The 24025-nt window shown below is 48.2% G+C and overlaps 5 protein-coding genes across 6 annotated transcripts; 4 read left to right on the top strand and 1 right to left on the bottom strand.

Annotated features, from left to right (window-relative positions):
• Positions 1-46: 46 nt before the first annotated feature.
• JDV02_001073 (uncharacterized protein) lies at positions 47-2011 on the top strand. The gene is made up of 2 exons (XM_047981964.1): positions 47-1900; positions 1986-2011. Exon 1 carries the CDS (start codon positions 121-123, stop codon positions 1846-1848), a length of 1728 nt encoding a protein of 575 aa, XP_047837925.1. The 5' UTR covers positions 47-120; the 3' UTR covers positions 1849-1900; positions 1986-2011.
• A 113-nt stretch (positions 2012-2124) lies between these two features.
• Positions 2125-3370, top strand: NRK1_1 (ribosylnicotinamide kinase). Its single transcript, XM_047981963.1, has 3 exons — positions 2125-2326; positions 2485-2590; positions 2695-3370. Exons 1-3 carry the CDS (start codon positions 2172-2174, stop codon positions 3247-3249), a joined length of 816 nt encoding a protein of 271 aa, XP_047837924.1. The 5' UTR covers positions 2125-2171; the 3' UTR covers positions 3250-3370.
• Positions 3371-3750: 380 nt separating this feature from the next.
• On the top strand, positions 3751-5251 carry JDV02_001070 (uncharacterized protein). Of its 2 annotated transcripts, XM_047981961.1 has the most exons (4): positions 3751-4235; positions 4440-4633; positions 4711-4845; positions 4921-5251. In XM_047981961.1, exons 1-4 carry the CDS (start codon positions 4094-4096, stop codon positions 5209-5211), a joined length of 762 nt encoding a protein of 253 aa, XP_047837922.1. In that variant the 5' UTR covers positions 3751-4093; the 3' UTR covers positions 5212-5251. The 2 variants fall into 2 exon arrangements, with proteins under 2 accessions (XP_047837922.1, XP_047837923.1); XM_047981962.1 differs by having other exon boundaries at positions 3751-4633.
• A 2252-nt stretch (positions 5252-7503) lies between these two features.
• JDV02_001069 (uncharacterized protein) lies at positions 7504-8321 on the top strand (the record flags this gene model as incomplete). Its single annotated transcript, XM_047981960.1, has 1 exon — positions 7504-8321. One exon carries the CDS (start codon positions 7504-7506, stop codon positions 7864-7866), a length of 363 nt encoding a protein of 120 aa, XP_047837921.1. The 3' UTR covers positions 7867-8321.
• On the bottom strand, positions 8202-10830 carry JDV02_001068 (uncharacterized protein). Its single transcript, XM_047981959.1, has one exon. It carries the CDS (start codon positions 10474-10476, stop codon positions 8539-8541), a length of 1938 nt encoding a protein of 645 aa, XP_047837920.1. The 5' UTR covers positions 10477-10830; the 3' UTR covers positions 8202-8538.
• Positions 10831-24025: the final 13195 nt, after the last annotated feature.

The following is a 24025-nucleotide window of genomic DNA, read 5'->3' as shown; positions in this document are numbered from 1 at the left end:
CGCCTCCAGCATCATGCCATTTCATGCCAGCCATTACGCCGTCCATCAGGTGATGGCCACGGCAGATACATTACATGGCCTCCCGCTCAAAGCCAACATGAATTCCCCTGTGTACAAAGAATGTCGAGCTTGCGGTCGCTACGCCCAATGTCCCGGCACTCGAGCAACACTCTGAACGCGGCTTCATCACGACAACCGTCGTCATTGCTGCCGTCCGTCGCCGCCGCCACCACCAACAATTCGTCATCGTCTCATCAGATCCGAACGCACCGAACCGCCGCCATCGACACGGGCCCCTGTTCGAAGACCACGATGCAGAATCCCGTCATCGTGGTGGGCGCGGGCCTCGCCGGCCTGACGGCCTCCTTCGCCGCCCTCCGTGCCGGCTCGCCCGTCATCCTCCTCGAGCGAGCCGCCGCGGCCGGTGGTAACAGCATCAAGGCGTCTTCGGGAATCAACGGCGCCCCGACCGTCTATCAGTCGGACTCCGTGCACGACACTTTCTTCTACGACGACACGGTCCGCAGCGCCGGCTCGCGCATGCGCTCGGCGGAGAGGCCCCGACGGGAGGCCTTGATAGCGCAGCTGACCAACCGCTCCGCCGCCGCCATCGATTTCCTCGTCAATGACATCGGCGTCGACCTGAGCGTAGTGTCGCTGATGGGCGGGCACTCGGTGGCGCGGACGCACCGCGGCGGCGGAGGCACCCCGCCCGGCTGGTCCATCGTTAAAGCCATGCTAGATTCCCTGAAGCGAGACATGAGGTTCCAGCTGCGCACGGAGCACGAGGTCACCCAGCTCCTGACCTCCCCCCGGGTCGACGGCGAGGATGGCACCGCCACCGTCACGGGCGTCGAGGTCGCGCACTGGGGCGAGATGACGCGGCTCCACGGGCCCGTCGTCTTCGCAACGGGCGGCTTCGCGGGCGACGCCGACGGCCTTCTCGCGCGGTACAGGCCCGACCTCGCTGGGTGCCCGAGCACTAACAGCCCGCGACCCGGGATGCATGGTCTCTTGACGGCGGTGGGGGCCGAGCTGGTCGACATGGAGGGCGTGCAGATCCATCCCACGGGCTTCATCGATCCGGCGAAGCCCAACGAGGGGGGTAAGATTCTCGCGGCGGAGATGCTCCGCGGCGAGGGGGGCATCCTACTGCACGAGGGACGGCGGTTCGTCAACGAGATGGGTACGCGCGAACATGTCAGCGACATCATCATGAAGCTTCCCTTGCACCGTGAGTCGACGGGGACAAACGGGAGTGTCGCGCCGAGGCAGTGGGATGTGCAGCTGCTGCTTGACCCGGGGGCCTTTGCCCGCACAAAGACCAACGTCAACTTTTACCTGAGCAAGGGCCTCATGTCCAAGCGCAAGGTCAAGGAGCTTGATGAGACGACGCGGGAGACGCTCAGGGAATACGCGGGCATCGTCGCGGGCCAGAACGATGACAGCTTCGGCAGGACGGCATTTGGGCACTGGACGCTCCGCTGGGAGGACGGCGTCGTCGACGAGGCCGACGTGTACGTCGGGCGGGTCACGCCCGTGGTGCACTTCACTATGGGCGGCGCCGTCATCGACGAGCAGAGCCGCGTCCTGGCATCATCGCTGAGCGCGCCCGCGGCCCGGCCGGTCAAGGGGCTGTGGGCCGCGGGTGAGATCACGGGCGGCATCCACGGCGACAACCGGCTGGGCGGTTCGTCGCTGCTCGAGTGCGTCGTCTACGGCCTCGTCGCCGGGGAGGAGGCAAGCAAATATGGCAAGACGCTCGACGACGCCGCCGCCGGGCGAGCGTCGCACTCGTCGTCCTCCCAGGATATGGAGCCTTCGCGCTCAGGGTGGAAAGACTTGTAGGGGAGGGAGTCGATGATTTTGGTGTTTTTTATATACAGGCATGGCGCAAGTAGTACGTGAATTCCTTCGGCACTGAGCTCGAGACACAGCTGTAGCGGACGTTAAACGTCCTGTGAGCTTATTGTGGGGGGCAACAGGTCTAGCCGTCCTGTCACACGCTGCCTGTGTGTCTCGGGCCCAGCCACGAAGTCTAAAATCTCATGAGCATTGGGAAGCAGTGAAGCATCGACGGCGCATCACCAGTTTCGTTCGTTCCCTACTAAACGCACGCAGCCCCCCCTATCTATCAACCACCCTCTACTTCGTGCGTACATATTACAATCATGGCGGCAAGCGGCGGCGGGCAAACCACACTCATCGTGGGCCTCTCGGGCTGCTCCTGCAGCGGCAAGTCGACGCTCGCGCGCCTCCTCCGCGACGTCTTCTCCCCCCGGTGCCTCGTCCTGCACGAGGATGACTTTTACAAGCCAGCGTCGCAGTGAGTGAGGCTCCATTGTCTTGGACGTCCGCCCTGTTACTCTCTACTACCTCAGCATTGAAAAGGGGGGACGGTACCGCAGCACCCGCCCACTCCCGACCGACCCCTTGCAGGAGTCACGACAGACTTACTCACCAGATTCACCCACACACACACAGGCTGCCGCGCAGAAACGGCTTCGTCGACTGGGACTGCGCCGAGGCCATCGACGTGCCGGCCTTGGCGGATGCGCTGTCGTATGTTCGCGCGCATGCATCTCTGCCCGTACGTACGTGGGGGCTCTCGTCGCCTCACCACACTCTGCCTGCCCTGCCCAGGAGTATTTGTCTGTTGACATAAGAAATTAACGATAACCCACGTGTCCGCAGCCTGACCTGACGAGCCGTCACGGCCGTCAAGACCAAGAATTCCTCGACGGTTGCACGGTGCCGCCGGCCGTCGTCTCCCAGCTCGCACACACGCTACGCTCGTCTCTGCCCGCAACGACGACGACGACGACGACGACGACGACGACGGTGAAGCCAACCCCGCGCGTCTGCATCGTCGAGGGCTTCATCCTGTACGGCGTCCCCAGCATGGCCGCCGCCATAGCACCCCTGCTCGACGTCCGGTGCTTCGTGCGGGCGTCGCGCGCCAGGGTGGCGGCGCGCCGGCGGCGGCGGGACGCGTACATGTGCGCTCGGTGGGAGGGCTTCTGGGCCGACCCGCCGGGGTACGTGGACGAGGTCGTTTGGCCCAACTACGCGAGGGTGCACGCGTGGATGTTTGAGGGCGGAGACGTGGAGGGGCGGTTCGCGGAGGAGCGGCTGCGGAGGGAGGGCGTTGAAGCCATGGTGCGTGGGCCGGTGGACGCGGACATGGAGGGGGCGCTGCGGTGGTTGTTTGACGTTATACTAGGGGAGCTGCTGCAGAGATGCGCCTAGATGGCGGATACAACACACGAGATGGTGTTTCTCCTTCTTTGGCGTGGACCTGGTATATAAGCACATGCTTTTAGTCGACGAACTGTGCCTCTCCTCTGGTCATGAATGTGATGAAACGTCTCTACTTCTTACGCTTTTCTTCCTCATGATCCTCCCCCTAGGACTTACACAGAAAGGGGAGTCAGTCTGAAAGGGCTCCAGATGAACCACAGAGACTCGCGGGCATCTTCAAGCAGCGCGAGCTCTACGTAATATCCCAGCATGATGAGGGACGAATCAGCTCCAACAACGGGTCAAAGACAGACTCGCTTGCCAGAATTTTTTTTCAAGAAGAGCCGTAGCAGAGGCACGTGGCATCGGAAGCTCGCGCCTCCCGTGACAATCACACGATGCTCAGAGCTGGTCGGCCCATTCCACTGCTGCTGGGGGGGGGGGCCGGAGACGTTGATGCGACGTCCAGCATGAGCCCGAGTCGTTTTCGTCTCGTCACTGGCTCTTGTAGGGATGACCCTTGACGGGTAGGCAGGTCCTGGCTCTCACCATTCTCGGCGATGCTAAACCGCTCGACGCTCTTTCTGCGCGATCCGGGTCCCTGCATGCAAGCCTCATCAGCCGCCACCATGGTGATCGCCAGGCACGGGGGAGAGAAGGGGGGGGGACGCCAAGAAGCCATGCGGGCGCTACGTCGGGCTTTGCCGACCCCCAACAAATGCGTGTGCGCCTGTCGTCATCACCAGGAGGACATGGCGCCGGGGGTGATTGATTCCAAACGTAACCGCGAACGTATGACCATCGCCAAGCGAGGCGTCGACGACGTCTTTTGATCTCGCAATTGACAGATTCGATGCAAACGGAGCATCGAGGGCAGAGTCTGGAACTTTCTTTGCTTGCAAGTCGAACGGAGCTCGTGCGAGCGAGCAGTTGGTTCATGTTGGCGCCGGGGCGTTGGCAAGGCCGTCGGTTGGTTGGGCGTTGCAGCAGCAGCAGTACGTACTCCCGAAGAAAAACCCACGATGAGATCATGGATCAGGAAGGAGAGGTGCCGGCCCCCCATGTGTTACTGAGACAGACTACGTACTTGGTATATGTACTACCAGTAACGTATTACGTAGGTTTAGTACCTACCTCTCTTGCTCTCATGGCCCGAAAGTACATGCATTGAGTAAACAAGGCAGGTACGTACAAAGTAGCTACAGCTGGCTCCTTCCAACGCCCAGACCAACTTCAAACCTGCAATCACGCATCATACCTTCTCTTGCTCCTCCTACCCGACCGCCGAATCGAAGCTCGCTCACAAAATACACAGGCGACAACACAACACTCGCCATCCATCATGAGTTCTACACTCGGCCTCGACGCCTCCAAGAACGTCTCCCTGTTCACGGTACGCGCGCCCGGCTCAACCCCCCCCCCGGCGCAGAGAGCGCCGCCGACAAAGGAAGCTCACAACCGCATCGACAGATCCCCATCGTCTTCATCGCGACGTGCCTCGCGCCGCACGCCTACGCCATCTCCTCGGCCGGCAAGACGTACGACATTAGCAACCCGCGCTTCTTTCTGCCAAACGTGGCCAAGGACGAGTCGCTCGACAAGACGGTGCGCTGTTCCCCCGCCCCCTCCCCCCGTCACTCTAGTTGTGCGTGTCTCTGTCTCTAACACACGCACGCACAGCTGAGGCAGCGCATCATCCGCGCCGAGGGCGCCTCGCAAAACGGCTTCGAGAACCTCGGCCTCTTTGCCAGCGGCGTTGTCGCCGCAAACGTCGCTGGCGTCGCCGCCCCCGAGATCAGCGCCCTCTCCGTCGGCTACCTCGTCGCCCGCCTCGCCTACGTCGTGGCCTACGTCCACCTCGGCGCCAATCGCAGGCTCGCGCCCGTTCGCTCCCTCGTCTACATGGCCTCGACCGGCCTCTTGCTGGCCATCTGGGTCCGCGCCGGCCTCAAGCTGATGCTGCAGGGATGAGGGAACGGTCTTCCCCTGCCCTGCGGGCTTGCTCGCTCGCTCGGCTCCGGTGCTGGATGCTGGAGGAGGGGACGCAGAGGAAAGGATCAGGTAGAAAGAACAAGGCACGCGGGTATGGCTCCTTCTTAGGGAGAGGGGGGATGCAATGGACACGCTGCCAAGGCAGTCTCGTGTTCTGGTATGTCTCACGCATATTCCCTGGCTGGCAGAGCGCGAGTCAGCCTTGTACTGTTCCCGTTGTGAGCTCACCATCATCAAAGGGGAAACCCGAAGTCACGTCGCATGCGCGGATCGTTTGTCTCCCGGTCGTACAACGATGTGCGTGCTGGTAATTACTGCGTGTAACTTACTTCGTACGTAGTATTGACAAGGGCATCAGACGCAAGATGCACATGCAGATGCAGCAGCAACAGCAGCAGCAGCAGCAGCTTTTCCACTGCTGTGCGACGACATGGCAAACCACGGCCGACGGAGGCGCGGCTCTTGATTGCCTGCGATGATAGACGTCGAGACCAACAAATTACGAGCGACGCCGATGACTGCTCATGCGTCCATGCTCCCATGCGCATCTGCAATCATCCTCGCGTCAGCCCTCCATCCTCCATTCTCCTATCCTTCCGTTCGTTGCTCCATCCACACATACATCCCATCCACTTTGTCGCATGCAGAGACGCACGACTCTTGTCGGCGTGCAGGCCGACGCCCCGGCACGCATGCGTTTTGCACAAAGGTGTCCCTGTCAATGCTTCGTGATGGCAGCGAATCGGGGAGCCGCAAGCCGAGAAATAAGCTGAATGTAACCTGCCCCTCTAGTATCGTCACCACCGGTCACACAAGTCGTCTTTGAGCATCAGATCATCATCATCATCAGCCGCGTTGGTGGTTCCGCGGCCGGCTCGGCATCGGCGCCCGGCCCGTCGTCCCCCTGGTTCGGTGAGCCTCTTCGTGATGCCCACCCAACCCATGACCGACCACCAGACCGGCTCTGCAGCTCAGCCCACAGCGACTACTACTACTACCTTCGTACCCATATACTATATATATATTCCTGTGATGCTTACACGGCAGCACCCTGGGCGGAGCAGGAGTCGTCGCCGAGGGAAGCGAGCTCGTGTCCGCCGTCTGCGCCATGACAGCCCGACATGGCCGTACTTGGAGACACGTCAAGAAAGATAAGTCAATCTCGGCGAGGTACCAAGTACGTAGGTCGTGGTCGTCCGCTTCGTCTCCCATTGAGGCTGATTCGTTCCTCTACATGACATGCGCGCATGCGAACTGCAAATGGCCATGAAGCTGCGCCGCGTCCGCGCTTGTATAAGAGACCAACTGCCTGACTGCCTGTCGTCTGTCCGTCATGTAACAATCACCCCATCAATCCCCCCTTTTTCCCAAGTTCCAAGCTCCCACCTAGCTCACCGAGCGGCTCCGACCATCCATTCACTCATCCTTCCGTCCCTCCATACATACAGTACATACATACATACATCCCCAAGCGGTGAGGCACGTTGCCGCGTCGCGCCGCGGGCTGTGCTGTGCTGTGCTGTGCTTTTGCTGTGCCGTCCTGCACCTTGCCGTGCTTTCGCGGCACGGTCGCATCGTCGCACACACACATACATACGCACACACTCACGCTCACACACTCACACACACATATATGTCGTGATCCTCATCACCCAAGTGAGCGGGCTTGTGCGTAGCAGACGGCCGGGCGTCATCCGCGTCCCCCCCCCCCCCCCTTGGCTGGACCTGCAGTGATGCGTCGAGTCGGTCCGCCCCGTCCGTGTTCATCGTGATACATGGATATAAAAAGAACGTTGGCGGGCTACCTACCCGCTGCCCTCCCGTCCTCTTCCCCTTTAATCCGCCGCCGCGCTTTCCTTCCCGCTCTGTCACTTTTCTCCCTCCCTCTCCCTCTCTCTTCCTCTCTCTTGCTGCTACTGCTGTTACTACCGCTTCGCCGCTTCCTTGACTGCAAACCGCCTGCAATCTGCTCTCTCTCCGTCCTTCGTGCGTAAGGAACGCTTCCCATATAGGAGAAGAAGAACCAAAAAGGGAGACCCGAAAAAGTCGCAACGCTTACCGCCGCCGCCGCCGCCAAGTCGCCTTGACATCGCGGAAACCTATCCTAGAGAAACCATCTCCGCCCGCACACGCCACTCTCTTCCCTTCCCCCCTCCGTCCGCCGTCCGCCCCCAGGTTATCTATCCGTCCATCATTCTAGCGAGTATATCCAAGTCGGCAACCCTGTCCCTTCTTTATACACCCACGTAGGCCCCACCACCCGCCGCCACCATGTCGCCGGTTCCATCGACGCGGACCGCCCTCGTGCTCCTCCTGGCCGGCCTCTCCTCGGCCGCCGTCCTGCCCGAGGAAGCCGCCCGTCGACACGAGCCCGTCGCCCGAGGCGGCACGCCCACCAAGACGCTCTCGCCCCGGGACCCCTCTGCCGCTGCTGCTGCCGTCGCCGCTGCCGCTGTCACGCCCTCCGTCTCCCTCCCCGTCGCCTGCGACTTCACCTACTGCGACGGGTCCTCGTCGTGGTGCTTCTATTGGGCCGGCGTGACCGCGTACGACTCCAAGGGCGCCCCCATCCCGGGAGAGACGAGGACCAACCTCGGCCCATGCGGCGCCGCCACCACCGCGACTCCTCGGTAGGCCCAGCCCAGCCCAGCCCAGTCTCGTACGTGCGTACGTACGTACGTACGTATACGTGATGGGCTTGTGCGCGCCAGCCGCTGGGCCAAGGGGAAAGGCGATTTGAAGACGAGGACGACGCTGAGCACGGGTCGTCTCGAGGGGCCACGTCTTTGTTGTCTCATGCTGGCCACCAGAATGCAAGTCGGAAGCGCACAGGCCCGTCGCCCGCTTGGAGTCGACATGGCAGGGTCCAAGGCAGACATCAACGCCAACGAGGCGCATGAGATGGTATGGATGAAGACGCGCGATTGGGAACACGATGGGTACGGGTCGGCCATGCCCGCCGCGGGAATGGTTGGACACTTCCGTTGGTATTATCAGGCACTTATACATTCATCGACACTCTGCGCGTATATGGCAAAGCAGTTCTAGTGTAGCACGCTCCAGCCCCTCCAAAATTCATGCAGAGATCAACATTATGCGGTGCCCTAAATCCTCTTCTCGTCAGTTGTGTAAGAAGCTGGTCTCCTGTATAAACACGCCATCACGTCCAGTCCGCTGTAGCTGCCCGACAAGCCAAGTGGTGCTCATGCCATGTCATCCAAGCTCGTTTGTGCTTGCCGACACCTGGAAAGTTTGAAAGGCCGTCACAAAGATGTCAACTGCTTCTCTTATGTCGGTGATGAACCTCTAGTGACTTGAAGCCTCGCCCCCGGGCGCCTCGAGCTGCTCCTCAACCACCACCTCCTCCGGCAGCTCAGGGGGGCGATCCCTCACGCTGACGGCAAAGAAGCACGACAGCAACACGAAACCCCCGCCGAGCGCCATGACCACGGCCATGCTGCGGTCACCAGGCGTCCCGCGCGGCTTCTGCAGGAATTTGAAGATGATGCTGGATCCTACCGTCGCGATAATCTGGGGCACGGCAATGGCCATGTTGTGGATCCCCAGAATCACGCCGGTGCGGTCCGTCTCTTCCTCGTCTTCTTCTTCGTCCACATGTGCTCCCGGGCTCGCTCCATGGCTCAATTCGCCGTTCAAGGAAGGAAGGCTTGTACTCGGGACGTCGGCTTGGCAAGACATATCTTGAAGCTTCTTCGCCCTATTAATGGCGTTCTGCCGACTTATCTCTGCGCTGATGATGGCCCATGGAGCCCAAAGAGCCATAGCCCACGTAACACCCGCCAAGCCGATGAGAGCTGTGGCGCCTCTGACGGAGCGGACGAAGAGCGTGCAAAACATGGCCCCAGCGAAGAGTGCCAGCGAGCCGAGCCATGCCCGCTTCAGCGTGAACCCTGGGATTCGGAGACGTTCCAGCCATGGGCGCCCACGACCTTCGGAATCTACCGTCGTCGTCATCGTCGTCGTCATCCCTGTTCCATGACCCGGGGCGTTGGTTGCGCTGACTGGTTGGCTATCAAAGGTCGGGGCGATGAAGAACGGCAGAAACACGTTCGTAGAGAGGCTAACAATGGCGTTGATAAGAAGAGCAAAGGTCCCAACCCGCGTCGCCTTCTCGTACAGCTTGTCGAGTTCCTCAGGAGTCATGTGGGGGTTCTGCTCGAGATAAGGCTGTATATAGATATCTCCGATGTAAGACGATGTGTAGAACAGAAGCGGGAAGAAGCCGACCCAGGCACAAAACTGCACCTGGCAGACTCGTCTGGTCTGCGGTGGGAGTCGTTTGATGGACTTGAAGATTGTGAGAAAGAAGGGCACGAAACCGGGGGCTTTCTTGGCGGGCGAGCCGTCTGCCCGCGGGTCTCTCTCGTGGATCGTCAGCGTGCTTAGCGCAATCGACACACCCAGCGCGACGCAGGCGATTACGCAGAGGATCTTGAACTGCGTGTCGCCCAGGAACCACAGATGTGCGGGCAGGTCGATGTATCCGGCAATGAACCCGACAATGTTGCCCACGCCGGTGAGGCGGCTGGCCATGGCGTTGGCGAGCTCCTGCTGATGGGCCGGGGCGCAATCAACCATGAAAGCGCGGATCGCCGCCTGCACGGTGTTGATGGCGATATCCAGCACATAGATGCCGACGACGGCGGCGATGATGATGACGGTCTTGACCCCTTCGGAAGCGGGATCCGCACCGAAGATGCTCAAAATGCCTCCCACAATCTCCCGTGCCCACGCCAGGAACAGCAGCCCGAGTATCGTGGCAACTGAGCCGCCAACCATGTACGGTCGCCGCTTGCCCCAAGGGCGCCTGCTGTGGTCGCTCAGCACGCCGACGTACGGCACCACCAGGGTGCCCGTCATCGGGCCGGCGATCCAGACCAGGGCCATCAGGGACTTGCTGAGGCCCAGGGAGAGCAGATAAGGCGACCCGTTGGACAGCTCGACGGACCATGCTATCTGCAGGCCGCCCACGCTGATGGTCAGCATGGTCATGTACCACATGCTCTTAGTCGTCTGGGTCTCGTCGACGGCTTTCGCCGCGGCGGCGCCGTTGGCAGGGGGGCCCGCGCTCGAGGCATTGCTGCTGAGGAGAGGCGACGTCTCGTCATTTCTGACGCCGCCATCTTCCATGGAACGCCGCAGAGCCTCGTCGACGCCCCACTGCGCGAGCAGCGGCCGCTCGTCGTGCCCGTCAGAGGCTTCGGCGCGGGGGGGCGAGCTCATGCTGGGTGGTGATGCCCACGATCTAGGGTGAGTTGCTCGCTGGTGGGAGGAAGGGTGCTCTCTGTTGTGACCAGCAGGTCGCTCTAGCCTGTGCAAGACGGGCACTTGCCGACGGATGCCCAGGAGACGTCTGGCGCTTTTCAACCGAGGACGACAAGTCTACAAGGCATGCTTGCCGTAGACGACGTTAATGGGAACCTGGCACGATCACGGACGTCGCAAGAAGAGGTCTGGGTCAACGAGAGGGCGGCGGCGATATGAGAGCCATGGCTGTGCGAGGATACGGGGGACCACGGGACGAGGCGAGACACAGCTGATGTCGTGATCACGAGCTGAGAGGTCACGACGTCGGTGCCTCAATTGGACGTGTGGCGCATGCGTTAGTCAAGCCGGGACCTGCCCTTGGTGCGACCCCGGGCTGAGCCACCCGGAGGATTCCTGTGGCTTAGCCCCTTGTCCGCCAGCCACGTCGCCAACTTGGTGCGTATGCTTGCTGTCACGGCACGATCAATTGGCGCAGGATTGAGACGTCTACAAAGACTGTAGATTGACGAGGACTTTAAAGCTAAGGAGGAAAAAACAAGAGACTGCGCTATATGCGCTACAGCGGGTTAAAAACCCTATATAGGTTACGTATAGTTGGTAGGCACGTGCCGACATATATAATACGATCCGTTATATCACCCCCCCGTAAGACGCCGGTATATACCCTCTCGTAAAAATAACCTCCTTCCTTCTATGCCTCTTCTACCTTACTTAGGGTCGTTAATACCCTCTACTACCGCCGGCCTTAAGATACCGGTTAATGCCGGCTTATCGTCGTCTAGCCTATCTAGTAGCTCCTCGTAGCGTACTTATGCTTATAGCTAGTCTTCTAGGTATCTCGGTAGTCCTAGCGCTCTAAGGTACCATTCGTAATAGTTATATAATAGCTCTAGTATATCCTTAAAATTATTAGCTAGGCGCTATTTAGACTCGCGGTCTCTTACCTATCTAACCTTATAATATAGGTCCCTAGCGTCGTTTAATACTATACTTAATATTCTATTTACTTTAGCGGGCTTTTCGCTAATAACCTCTAGCGGCTAGTCCTTATTAGTTTATTTAAGTAGTAAATTAGTATATACCTTCTATAGCTTTAATAAGTAGAAGCGTCTATATACCTTAAATATAGGTAGTAAGTCTAGCTTAAATAAGCCCCTAGCTTTTCTTACGATCTTATATAGCCTAGCTAGTAAAAAGTTAAGCTTTTTTATAAGTCTATTAGACTTTTATTAACGATAGTCTATAAAGACTTAGTCTTTTACGCTAAAGTTAGGTTCTTAGCGTTTCTTATTAGCCTACTTATACTATCTCTCTTAAGTAGCTATTATCTTAGTCTAGGCTACCTCTTAGGCTTTCTATATCTTATCGATTAATATTTAAGCTACTTTATATATTAATTAACTATATATATTATTGAAATCTATAGTACGTTTATATTAGTCTTAGTTAATATATAGTTTATATTTAGTTTCTACCTTAAATAGCGATATACTAATAGAGTCCTATAGTAAGCTAGCTTATATTAAGTTTAATAGTAGTAAGAAGTTAGACTAGTTATCTATAGTATAGTTTATTAATAGTTATAGGTATTACGTTAGGTATTAATTTATAATTTCTATCTATCCGTTTATTTAAGGGTACTATACTAATAATAGCTATATCTATATACCTAGTATTATATAGAACTCGTTCTAAAAGTTAGAGATAAATTAAGGGCCCTAGTTAAAGGTTAGCGTCTTAAGGATCCCTATATATAGTAATACGTATTTAATAAATAGCTAGGCCGCCCCTTTAGCTATTACTGTCTTATAGTAAGGTATAGTATAAGACCGCTTAAAAAGCCGATTTATTATTATAAATACTATATCGTACTTATACTTATCTTTTAGTAGTAATATAAAATCTATAGTAAAGTACTATTTAGGCCTAACGGGCATTAATAGCGGCCTTAGTAGTTTAAGTACCTTATCTTTTAGTATATAGCTCTATCTATATAGATAATAATTAGTTAAGTATTAAGCTATATTAGTATATATCTTAAGCTATTAATAATACTTATATAGTAGTAATAAAGTCTTATTATAGCTAGGGTATATTATAGCCTTCTATATATATATTTCTTCGATTAATTAAGTATATATATTATCGTCGTTTAGTATTATTAAGCGCCTATCTTTAAGGAGTTAACTATCGATTTCCTCGAACCTATCTATACCGGTTTTTTACTACTATTATTTTAATAGTCTATCTTAGCGGGCGTTAGCTTTTATTACCTTCTTTAATAGCTAAGCGCCTTAAGGCGGTTAGTTTAAGTCTGCCTTTATAGCCTATAGTTTTAGGGCTAACTAGCTAGCGAGTAGTAGCGTAAGTTCGCAGTTTACTTTCTACCTTTCTTTTTATATATCGAGGTCATTACGTTATATTAAGGCGTTAATAACCGCATTCTTAGCGCTAAATCGGTATTATATATAAAAGTAAAAGAGGGCTAGCTTATCGCTTTAGCGCGCCTATCTAGTAATTAGCGTCCTCTTAGTTATAAAGTATTTTAATGCCTTATAGTCTATATATACTAGAATAGGTATCTATTATATATTAAGTAACTCGCCCTTTTATTTTATAAACGCCTAGAAAATAGCTAGTATTTCTTTATCGTAAATATTATAATTACTTTTAGCGGACGATATAATATAGGAATAAAAGGCAATAGGGTACTATCTATTATCGTATAGCTATAATATTACCTTTATTATTACTTTATTAAAGGCGTCTATCTCGAGCTAGGTCTTTAGTCTTAAGTTATAGCGCTTAAATATTAGCGCCGATATTAATAATTATTTAATCTTTTAGAAGGCCTCTTTATATATAGCGTCGAATATAAATATTATATTCTTTTTTAAAAGGTTATATAATAGCTTAGCTACTTAATTAAATACTTTAATAAACCTTCTATAAAAGTTATAGAACCTAATAAAAGAGTAGATATTATAGACCTTCTTTAAGATAGTCTATTCTATTATAACCTTAATCTTATCGGGGTCTATAGCGATATTATTAATTAATATAATAAATCCTAGGAACTTAATGCTTTTTACGTAAAACTTATACTTCCGAATATTAGCCTAAAGCTTAGCGTTAATTAGTCGCTATAATACTTACTATATATATAGTTTATACTTTACTAACGACGTAAAGAAGATTAAGATATTATTTATATAGGCCGTATAAATAATGTCTAATAGGTCCTATAGTATATAGTTTATATAGCGTTAGTATAAGGCCGGCCCTCTATTAAGCCCGAACGGTAATACTTTATACTTATAAGAGCTATAGCGAGTATAGAATATCGTAAGTTCCTTTAACTCCTTATCTATATATATCTAATTAAATACCTATCGAATATCTAGCTTAATAAAGATAATAGCCTATATTAATAGTATTATAGTTTCTTATATTAACGGGAGGGGGTATTAATCCTATTATATAATAGCGTTAAGCTTTTTATAGTCTATATAGAACTAAAGCATACTATTTTTCTTCTTAACGAATAGGATAGGAGCGGTATATAATATACCGCTAAGCTTAATAAAGCCTTTCGCTAAGTTATCCGCTAGGTATACCCTTATAGCTTTTAGCTTTAATAAGGACTAACTATAAAGTAATGCATACTTTAAAAGGCTCTTATTATCTATAAGCTTAATAGCGTAATTAAACCTTAGTCGGTATAATAGTAGCTTATTTATAGCTACCTTAAAGAAAGCTACCTTTAAATACTTATAAAACGATAGTAGCTTCTCGTCTATTAATTTATAGAGTTTATTAGAGTCTTTTAATAGTTCCTTAGGCTTATTAGCCTTAGCGCTCTTTATAGTAGCTATAATAGTATTTAGTTCTAAGATAGTAATATTACTTACTTAATAGTCCTTTTTTTTACTATACCTCTTAAATAATATAGCGCTAATAAACGCTATCTAAATAAGCGCTAGCTTGCCCTTATAAGGGCAATAATACGGTTAGTTTAGTTAGGTAAGAGAGATAATAGCTATATTAGCCATTAGGCTATGCCTATCGCCCTAGACTAAAACTAAAGCTTAAGGAACTTAAATAGCGAAACGTAAGCGAGCTATATAGGGATATTTCCTTATAGCTAGTAGTTATATAGCTATTAGTCCTAACTACCCGGGATCTTATAACTATCCCCCCCCTTAAGGCGGTCGTCTTAACCGTAAGGAGTAATTATAAAGCTTATTAATAGTAAAGATATAATAGCTTATAAAGTATAGTTTCTCGCTATTATTTCGGTAGCGCATTAATATTATAACGTATATATAGCGCCTTAATGCTTAAGGTTAAGGTACGTACCTACGTATAGCTATAGCCTTAGGCTATTATATTTAGTATACCTTTTATATACGCGGTCCGTTCGCTTACGAATAGCTTCCTTTTCCCTTTTTTAATACCTTTATAGCGTTTTTTACTATCTCCTTACTTATCGTTATTTCTTTTCTTATATATTATCTTCGTCCCTATACTCGTCTCTTACTTTACGTAAGTATTCTTATCCCTATTCGTTATTAGTTCGCTAACGTTTCGACTACTTATAATATACCTCCTATTAAGACTCCTTACTACTATAATCGTAGCTAGTTTCGTGCCTTTAGTCTAGAGACTTTACCTATAAGTCGCCTACGCCTTAAGCTTACGTCCTAATAGATACCGATATTCTCTACCCGCCGTTATATAGGTAGCCTAGCTCTTAATAGCGAGTCGTCTATAAGTAGCGAGAGGACTTATAAGGCATTAGCTATATTAGGCGTATCTAACCTATTCCGTTTTACCTCTCGTCGCCTATTTAACGAGTAGACTTATAGCGAGTCGATAGTAAGTCGCCGTTTTTTTACCTTAGCTTCTTTCTATACCGCCGATATTAAAACTTGCCTCCCTTTACTCTATAGCTCTATAGTATTATTTACGTTAAATAATAATAATAACGATATTTTTAATGCTATTTTACGTTATCTTACTTAAGCTTATCGTTGCCTACCTCTTTCGAGCGAGTCGGTAATAAATCGCTTTCGCGCTATTCTGACTAATATAACTCCTACCCTATCTATTAGTGCCCTTAACGTAGCGATTAATTACCCTTCTTTCGCTCCCTCGTCGGTATCGTCTTAAGGCCCTAATATTCGTTCCTTTACCTTAAGTTCTTTATCGCTTTTATCTTAGGCCCCTTTTATTTAGCCTTCCGTTAAGAATCCCTTAACGTTTTCCTCTATTTAATCGTTACTTTTTAGTTCCGTACCCTTAACTTAAGAGTAAAGCGCTTCCGATAACTTTATTAATAATTTAAAGGACCCTAACTATACTAATTATATAGTATAGATTTCCGATTTACGAGCGGCCTTTATAGATAGTAGAGAAAGTCATACCGGCTTAAAGGAGCGCGGCCCTATTAGCGAGATTCTCGCTAACGATTTAGTACCTCTTTATCCCTATCGCCCTTATCCTTTAGCCTATAGTACTCTCTATTACTACTGCCTTACCTTAAAGTCTTAAGAGACTCTTATTATCTCTATTAAAGAATAGTATATATATTATTTTTATACCTATAATAGGTATTTTAAAAAATAGCGAATTACCCCCGATCTCTTTAAGTATCCTAATTATATTTAGGTCGCCGCTAATATTTATCGCTATTAGTAATATTCTTTTAGCTTATAGAATAATTTTTATATTTTAATAAGTCTTTTCGGACTTATCTAGCTTTTACTAGCTTTTCGCTACTTAATTATTAACGCTTAATAAGTTACTACCCTCTATAAGGGAAATCGTAATAACTATAATATTATCCGCGCTTAAGTCTAAAGTATTGCCGAGACTTATATTAAGGACTTTAAAGACTTCGTTTTTTCGCTAGAAGTTTACTAGCGCCTCGCCTATAAGGTATACTAGCTTACTATCTCTTTTAATAGCATTAAAAAAAGCTATCATTTTAAGTATAGTCTAATAAGTACTAAGAAGTCTATTATCGAAGTAATAGCGAAATATAAGAAACTTATTATATTACGCTAGGTATTTATCTTACGCTAATATCCCCCTCTCTTTACTTTTACGGTAAGTACTCCTTTCGCTCTTATTTCGCTATTTAGTCGCTAATAACTTTCTTAATCGCGTAATTATAAGGGGCTTAGCCTAATAAGAGCCCGGGGCGCGGCCCTAGGCGTAATAACGCTACGTATAGCTAGGACCCTACGCTAACCTAGGCCCGCAGCTAGTTATATAGGGCTATACGTAGCGGGCGCCGCGCGTATAGGGGCTGCCTAGTATATAACCCTAATTTCCTTCCTTTATAGTACGTTAAATATTAATAACCCGACCGGCTCCTACTATATAGCGCCGGCCCTATTATAATATATACTATTAACGATAGTAAACTAAGTAATAAAGATAGACCCGGCGGTAGCCTATAGGCTCTCGATAGAATAGCGGGCGTAATAATAAGCGCAATAATAGGCGTAATAATAGGCGCAATAATAAGCGCAATAGTAGGCGCAATAGCAGGCAGAACAATAAGCGCAATAATAGGCGCAATAGCAGGCGCTATAATAGGCGTAATAGTAGGCATAATAGCTAGCATAATAATAAGCGCTTTAATAAGCGGAACTTAAATATCTAAGGGCGTAGCTATAATCTATGCTTAACCTAATAGCCCTTAATAGAGCGGCGCTTAAGCCTAAGAAGTAAAAGCCGCTCGAATAGCTAACGTAAGATAGTAAGATAGAATACTTTTACTTCTTCCTATACCGACTAAAGAGTAAATATAAGACTAACAAAGTAGAAGGCCTTAACGGGGAAAGTAAAGCTATTTAATACTAGCTCCTTAATACGCTACCTATCCGACTATAGCCTTATATAGAGGGATTTTAGACCTAAGGAGGACCTAGGGGCAATAAGGAACTATAGGCCTTCTTTAACTATATCGAATGCCTCTTTAGTAGCGAGCGGGTAAAGGAAGGAGCGCTCGATAAGCTATAGGGCCTACGCTAGAGAGATAGGCAGCCTTTTAGTACCTTCTTCTCTAACTTTAAGAGTACCCTTATAAATATAGGCGGGTCCGCCTAAATAGAAGATACCTAAATCTCGGCGCTATAGAATGCTATATCCGACGCCTTAAAGGAATAGCTTATTATAGTATAGATACTAGTCGCCTTTTACGAATATACCTAGCGCCTCTAAGAAATCGCTTAGAACTTTAAGAGGACCTTACGCTTTAAAGAGCTATAAAAGAAGGGCCGGGCCTAATATAAACGCTAGCTTACTTACTTAAGAGCGGACTAAATAGACTCCCCTATAGCGGTCCTAACCGTTAACTATTAGGGCGATATTATAATATTAGCTACCCGCCCTAAGAAGCGCGGGACTAGCCTAAATAAAGGGGGCCCCTAAAGGGACTCGACTAAAAAGGGCAATAAGTCCTATCGAGCTAAGTAAGCTACCGAAAATAAGAGGGAAAAAAGGAAGAGTAAAGGGCTATACCTCCGCTATAGAGGGAGCGGCTACTTAATAGCGCGCTACCCCTATGCCTTAATAAGGCAGCCCGTAACGTTAAACTTAATTAGGCTATACTATATAGTCTTTATTAAGCCTAAGCTTAAAAGCGAGGGCGATAAAGAGAGTAAAAGCGAAAAAGCGGCGCCTATATAGGGAAAAGCGCTACCTTAAAGCGAAGCCATATTCTAGGGCCCCTAGTAATATAAGTAAAGAAAATAGAGCTTAGGGGACGCTTAGAGACGACCCTATCGGTAGTAATAATATCGATTAATAAGAGTCCTCTTCGTTCTATACTTATCGATAAGGGATATAAGTATTATATAACTATAGACGAGGAAGTAGCTTAAGACCTTAAGGTCTTAATAAAAAAGATCCCCTCCTATAAGGTAAGGGGTATATCGGGCATTATAGATAGGGTAGCTATTAAAGGGCTAGTATAGCTAGTCGCGGATATAAAGGGCTACCCATAGCCTATTTACGCTTATATAATGCCCTAACTAGAGTTCCCCTTTATCTTAGGGAAGCCTTAGATATAATATATAAAGTCTTACTCGGTCCTATATAAAGGCAGGCTTTAATATAGCCTATTATAGATATAAGTATAGCACTACTAAGGGCCGCCCCTTAATAGCCCGCTCTTAAGGGATATAGAAGACGCTTATTACGTTATAGCATTAATATTTATAAGGTATATATAACGGATTAAAAAGCGAAAGGGTAGCGACGTAACTAAGGTAGCTATCTTCGCCGTTAATATAAGAGATATCGAGAAAGCGCTTACGCTTAAGTAGCTTAAGTTAAGAGAGGAACTTTAAGTAGTTATCCTACCGTATTTTTACGACCTATTTTTACTCTTTAAGAAATAAGAGGTAAATAAGCTTAACCCCTATAAGCCTAGTATAAACTATTAAATCCCCCTTAAGACGGGCCTAGACGGCTAGGACCTACCTATACCCTATAGAGCGCTTTATAGTATATCGCGCGAGGAGGTATTAATATTACGGAAGACCCTTAACGACCTTCTCGATAAGGGGTTTATTAAAGCTAATAGCTCGGAGGCGGCGGCGCCTATCCTCTTTATACAGAAGCTAGGGGGCGGGCTCTATTTCTATTATAACTATTACGCCTTTAATACTATTATAAAGGTAGACTACTACTTTATCCCCCTTATTAATAATACCCTTTATAACCTAGCGGGCGCCTATTAGTTTACTAAGCTTAATATAGTATAGGCATTCTATAAGGTACGGGTAGTAATAGGAGAGGAGTAGAAGACCGCCTTCTATATAAAGTATAGTCTCTTTAAGTAGATAGTTACTTTATTTAGCCTTAGCGGCGCCTTAGCTACCTTTTAACGCTATATTAATAGCGTACTATAGGACTTCCTAGACGACTTTTACTTTGCCTATATAGATAATATCCTTATCTATATAAGTAATACCCTCGAGGAATATTACGTAAAGGTATAGTAAGTACTCGAGCGGCTTTAAGACTATAGCCTATATCTCGACCTAAATAAATATTAATTCGGGGTTAAAACTATTAAATACTTAAGTTTCATTATCTACGTAAGTAAGGGCATTAAAGTAAACCCTATAAAGATAAAAGCGGTCGTTAAATAGCTAGCCCTAATAACGTAAAAAGGGGTATAGAGCTTCCTTAAGTTCGTTAACTACTATCGGGTCTTTATACTTAAGTTCTCGGATATAGCGGCGCTACTTATAGCTCTAACGGGGAAGTAAGTTCTATTCGTATAGGAGCGGGAGTATTAAGTAGCGTTCGAAGCCCTTAAGGAACTCTTTACGAAAGCCCCGATCCTCTTATAATAAGACCCCGACTTACTTACCTTCTTAAAAGCGGACTATAGCGGGACCGCCCTAAGGGGAACGCTCTTATAGGATATAAATAGCTAACGGAAGCTAATAGCCTTTTACTTATAAAAGCTATCCCTTACTAAGCAGAACTACCTTATTTACGATAAGGAGATACTAACGATTATCCACTACCTAAAATAATAATTAGCGGAGCTTTATAGCTATAAGAGCTTTACGGTACTTATAGACTATAAGAACCTAGAATATTTTATAACTTATTAGCGCCTATTAGAGCGGTAAGCGCGCTAAGTAAAGTTACTCTCGAGGTTTAACTTCTCTTTAAAATATAGGCTAGGTAGGCTAGCTATAATACCCGATATACTCTCTTATAGGGACTAAGATCGGGAGACCTAAAAAGACCGTAAGGCTAGAGACCTATAACTTATCCCTTAAAGCGCCTTCTATATATATATCGGCGCTACCTCGATTATATTAACGACCCTATTCTCTAACCCTTAGCTAAGCTCCTTATAGTAGCGAGAGGTAAAGCGGGATATAATATACTAGAGCGCCCTCTACGTAATTAAGAGCGGCGCTTATGCCTTCGACCCGAAGCTCGGTCTTAAGGTATAGATCGTAAAGTATAGCCTCGATATAATAAGGAACCTCTACTATAAAGACCGCCTCTAGGTACTTAGCGCCCCTTAGGTAATAGAGGTAAAGGTAAAGTCCGCTCTTAAAAGAACGGATTTATAAAACAAACTTAAGGGTCGGCTAATATAGTAGGCCTATAATTCGCCCCTCTCCAGGTACCTTAATAGAGAGGGTATAATAGCTATATTATTATATAAGTTCTATTAGCCCTTAATATAGTAGTATATTAAGAGGTTCCTCTATAACTATAATACTTATAGCCGCATAAAGATATAAAGGGAGCTTAAGAAGGGCCTATTATAGCCTCTATTTATACCTAACTAATTCTATAGGTAGATCTAGATAGACTTTATTATAGACCTCCCCCTTATAAGTAGAAGCTACTTCCTTTAAGTCATCTAGGATAGGCTTAGTAAGGAAGTTATATTAGAGCTAATAGCTATTATAAACGCCGCTATATATATAGAGCGCTTCTTTTAATATTACTTCTATTAGTATAACTAGCCCGCCGCTATTATAAGCGACCGAGGAACGAACTAAATAAGTAGCTTTTAGTAATACCTCTATAAACTAATAAGCATTAAGTAATAACTTAATATAATATACTACCCTTAAATAGATAGGGGTATAGAGAGGGTTAATTAAGAAGTATAGGCATACCTTAGGGCCTATATTAACCGTAATTAAGACGACTAGGACCGATAGCTACTTATAGCCTAGCTTATACTTAATAGCTAGATAAGTACCTTAATCGGTATATCCCCTTTCTTTACGCTTTATAGCTATTACCCCTAACCTATTATAAGCGGCCCTCTTACCCCTATAAGGGAAATAAGCTAGCGCGCTATACTAAAGAGTAGGGCATAGGCCTTTATAACGAAGCTTAAGTAAGTTATAAAGCTTTATAGCTCTACGATAGTAATAGCCTCGCTCGAGTAAGAGCGATAGGCTAACTATATATATAGCCCTATAGATAGGTATAAAGTAGGGGATAAAGTCTAGCTCGACCTCTATAACTATACCTCTATAAGACTAAAGAAGAAGCTCGACTAGCTATACTCGAAATATATAATTAATAAGGTAATAAGCCTATATATAGTCGAGCTAACGGGCCTACCCTTAAGTATATATAACCGTTTCTATATAGACTAGCTATAGCGTATAAGTAACGACCTTATACCCGGCTAGGCTATTTTAGATAGTTAGCCTATATTAATATAAGTAAGCGATAATATATTCTATAAGGTAGAAGAGATCTCTACGATCCGTTAAAAGCCCTATAGCTAGGGAGCTAGGGAAAAAGCCCTAATTAAATAAAGCGGATATCTTAAGCCGATATAAGAGCTACTCGAAGAGGTAAGGTATACTAAGGTATATAAACGTCTTACGAGATAGGCTAGTAAGGAGCGCTAAAAAGAAACGTTAATATTAACTCTACCCCCTTTAAGAAGGGGGGGCTACCCTATAGGGCGCGGTTATTCCTCCTCCTCGTCCTCTTCCTCGTCCTCCTTATCTTCCTCCTCTTCCTCCTCCTCGGCGGCGGCAATAGCGGTAACGGCGGCGGGGGGAGCCTTAGCGAGGGCGGCGATAGCGGTCTCGACCGCTACGAGGCGGTCCTTAAGGGCACCTACCTTAATAAATAGCTAAGCATTACTACCTAGGGTAGTAGCTAAGGCAGCGGGGGCGGGGGTAAGGGCGGGGGCATTAAAGTTATCGGCGCTACCTCTATATAGGGGTTAGTAGCTATATCGTCGGCACTATATAGGGATAAAGGGAGGGGACTTACTTAGGTATAAGGCCCGTATACTTTAATTCCTAAAGGTACTAGGTCGCCGCGTAAGCGGCGCTTAATACCTTCTTCGCCTTAGCCTCTGCCTTCTCGGCGGCGGCGGCAGTAACGGCAGCAGCGTCGGTAGTAACGGGGGGGGCGGCGGTAATAGCAGCGGTAGCGGCGGTAGCGGCGTTAGCGGCGGAGATTCGGCCGCGTAAGGTAGTAAGGAGGGCCGGGCCTAACTAACGGTACGCATAGTTAGCTATATAGCAGCTATAATAGCTACCTTACGACTAACCGGCGCGGGCCGCGTAGTCAGCCTCTAACCCGGCGTAGTATATATAAGGGTAGGAGCGGAGCTCCCCGATAGGAGCATTAAGTCTTGCCCTCTTCTATCTTAAGTTAGCGATACCCGCATAAAGAGAGGCAGGTATACTTATAGAGGGCGATATTAAGGGCAGCGATAAACGGCTATAGCGGGTGCCCTAAGGGGTAGCGGTAGGGCAGGCAGTAGGGGGGGGGGAGGCTAAGACGGCGATAATAGTAGCCCGAAGCGTAGTAAAGGGGCTAAGCATAGCTACCGTAAGGTAGGGGGGGCGACGGACCTATAATAGTAATAGTAATAGCGACAGCGATAAGGGCTCTAAGAGCCTAGCCTATAAAGACTCTAACGATATCTATCCTAAACGTTAGCTTAAACCGGCACGCCCCCGCGCCCTATAGAGCGAGGCGTAGCAATAAGGGAAGAGGGGGCAAGGACTTACCGTTATTATTGCCGCTATTATTATTACTATTATTATTATTGCTATTATTACTATTATTACGGCGGCAGCGATAGCGCGGTAGCGGCGGTAGTAATAAGGTTATAAGAGGAAAGAAGGAAGCCTACCGGGCCTAGGGGAAAGAGGTCCTTTTATAGTTATGCCGCATTAATAATTACGTAAGGCTTAAAGGGTAACTTAAGGCGAATAGCTATTACGACGTTATTAACCCGGCCGGCTATAAGTATACGCGGGCTAGCGGGTAAGGCCTACGCTAAAGGGGGTAAAGATACTTAATTAAAGGAAGTAAGGCCCTTACGAACGGACTTACTTACTATATAGCGGGCGGTAATAAAAGCTAGCCGCGCGCACTTACTTACGGGCCGCTAGGTATAAAAGTAAAGAAGCCCCTAATTAAAGGGCTCGAGTAAGGGGTTATCGCGAGCCCCCTTATAGTAGCTAGGTATAACGGAGCCTTAAAGGGGTCCTAAGGTTTACTATCGCTTAGGAGGTAAGTTAGGCTTAATAACGAATAGTAAAGATTTACGAAGTCTATTAAGAAGGTTTATATTTCCTACTTAATTAATAATAGACTAAATACTTAGATTAATTACTAAAGATCTAGCTATCTACTCTAGTAATGACTATAATATATATACTTACTTATCTCTTTATTAATCTTACTTTAGAGCGTTAGATTACGGGGAGCGTACCGCTTTAAGTAATCTTACGTTCCTTAGATCGTAAAGCGCTTAGATTACGGTACTCTTAGTAATCCTACGCTCCTAGCTAATACGTGCCTAGTTACGTAATGTCTTATTCCTAGGATGGTTAGTTAGGCGCTATCCTATATAGCCTAGTCCTTTTACATTAGGTCTGCCTTAGCCGGCCCGGTGGCTATCTATTAGTTTATAATATTATTCCCCTCCTTCTAAGGTACTTATCCCTAAGGTCCT

The sequence above is a fragment of the Purpureocillium takamizusanense genome, chromosome 1 (assembly GCF_022605165.1).
Source record: "Purpureocillium takamizusanense chromosome 1, complete sequence".
Classification (NCBI taxonomy): Eukaryota; Fungi; Ascomycota; class Sordariomycetes; order Hypocreales; family Ophiocordycipitaceae; genus Purpureocillium; species Purpureocillium takamizusanense.
The sequence above is the reverse complement of the archived record's forward strand: the minus strand, read 5'-3'. Positions and strand labels throughout refer to the sequence as shown.

Bases quoted from the DNA above. Each gene is read 5' to 3' on its own strand.
- NRK1_1 (XM_047981963.1), top strand. From the start codon at position 2,172: ATGGCGGCAAGCGGCGGCGGGCAAACCACACTCATCGTGGGCCTCTCG. The intron at 2,327-2,484 runs GTGAGTGAGGCT...ACACACACACAG, and splicing joins TTTTACAAGCCAGCGTCGCA to GCTGCCGCGCAGAAACGGCT. The intron at 2,591-2,694 runs GTACGTACGTGG...ACGTGTCCGCAG, and splicing joins GCGCGCATGCATCTCTGCCC to CCTGACCTGACGAGCCGTCA.
- JDV02_001068 (XM_047981959.1), bottom strand. From the start codon at position 10,476: ATGAGCTCGCCCCCCCGCGCCGAAGCCTCTGACGGGCACGACGAGCGG.
- JDV02_001073 (XM_047981964.1), top strand. From the start codon at position 121: ATGTCGAGCTTGCGGTCGCTACGCCCAATGTCCCGGCACTCGAGCAAC.
- JDV02_001070 (XM_047981961.1), top strand. From the start codon at position 4,094: ATGCAAACGGAGCATCGAGGGCAGAGTCTGGAACTTTCTTTGCTTGCA. The intron at 4,236-4,439 runs GTACGTACTCCC...CGTACAAAGTAG, and splicing joins TGGGCGTTGCAGCAGCAGCA to CTACAGCTGGCTCCTTCCAA. The intron at 4,846-4,920 runs GTGCGCTGTTCC...ACGCACGCACAG, and splicing joins ACGAGTCGCTCGACAAGACG to CTGAGGCAGCGCATCATCCG.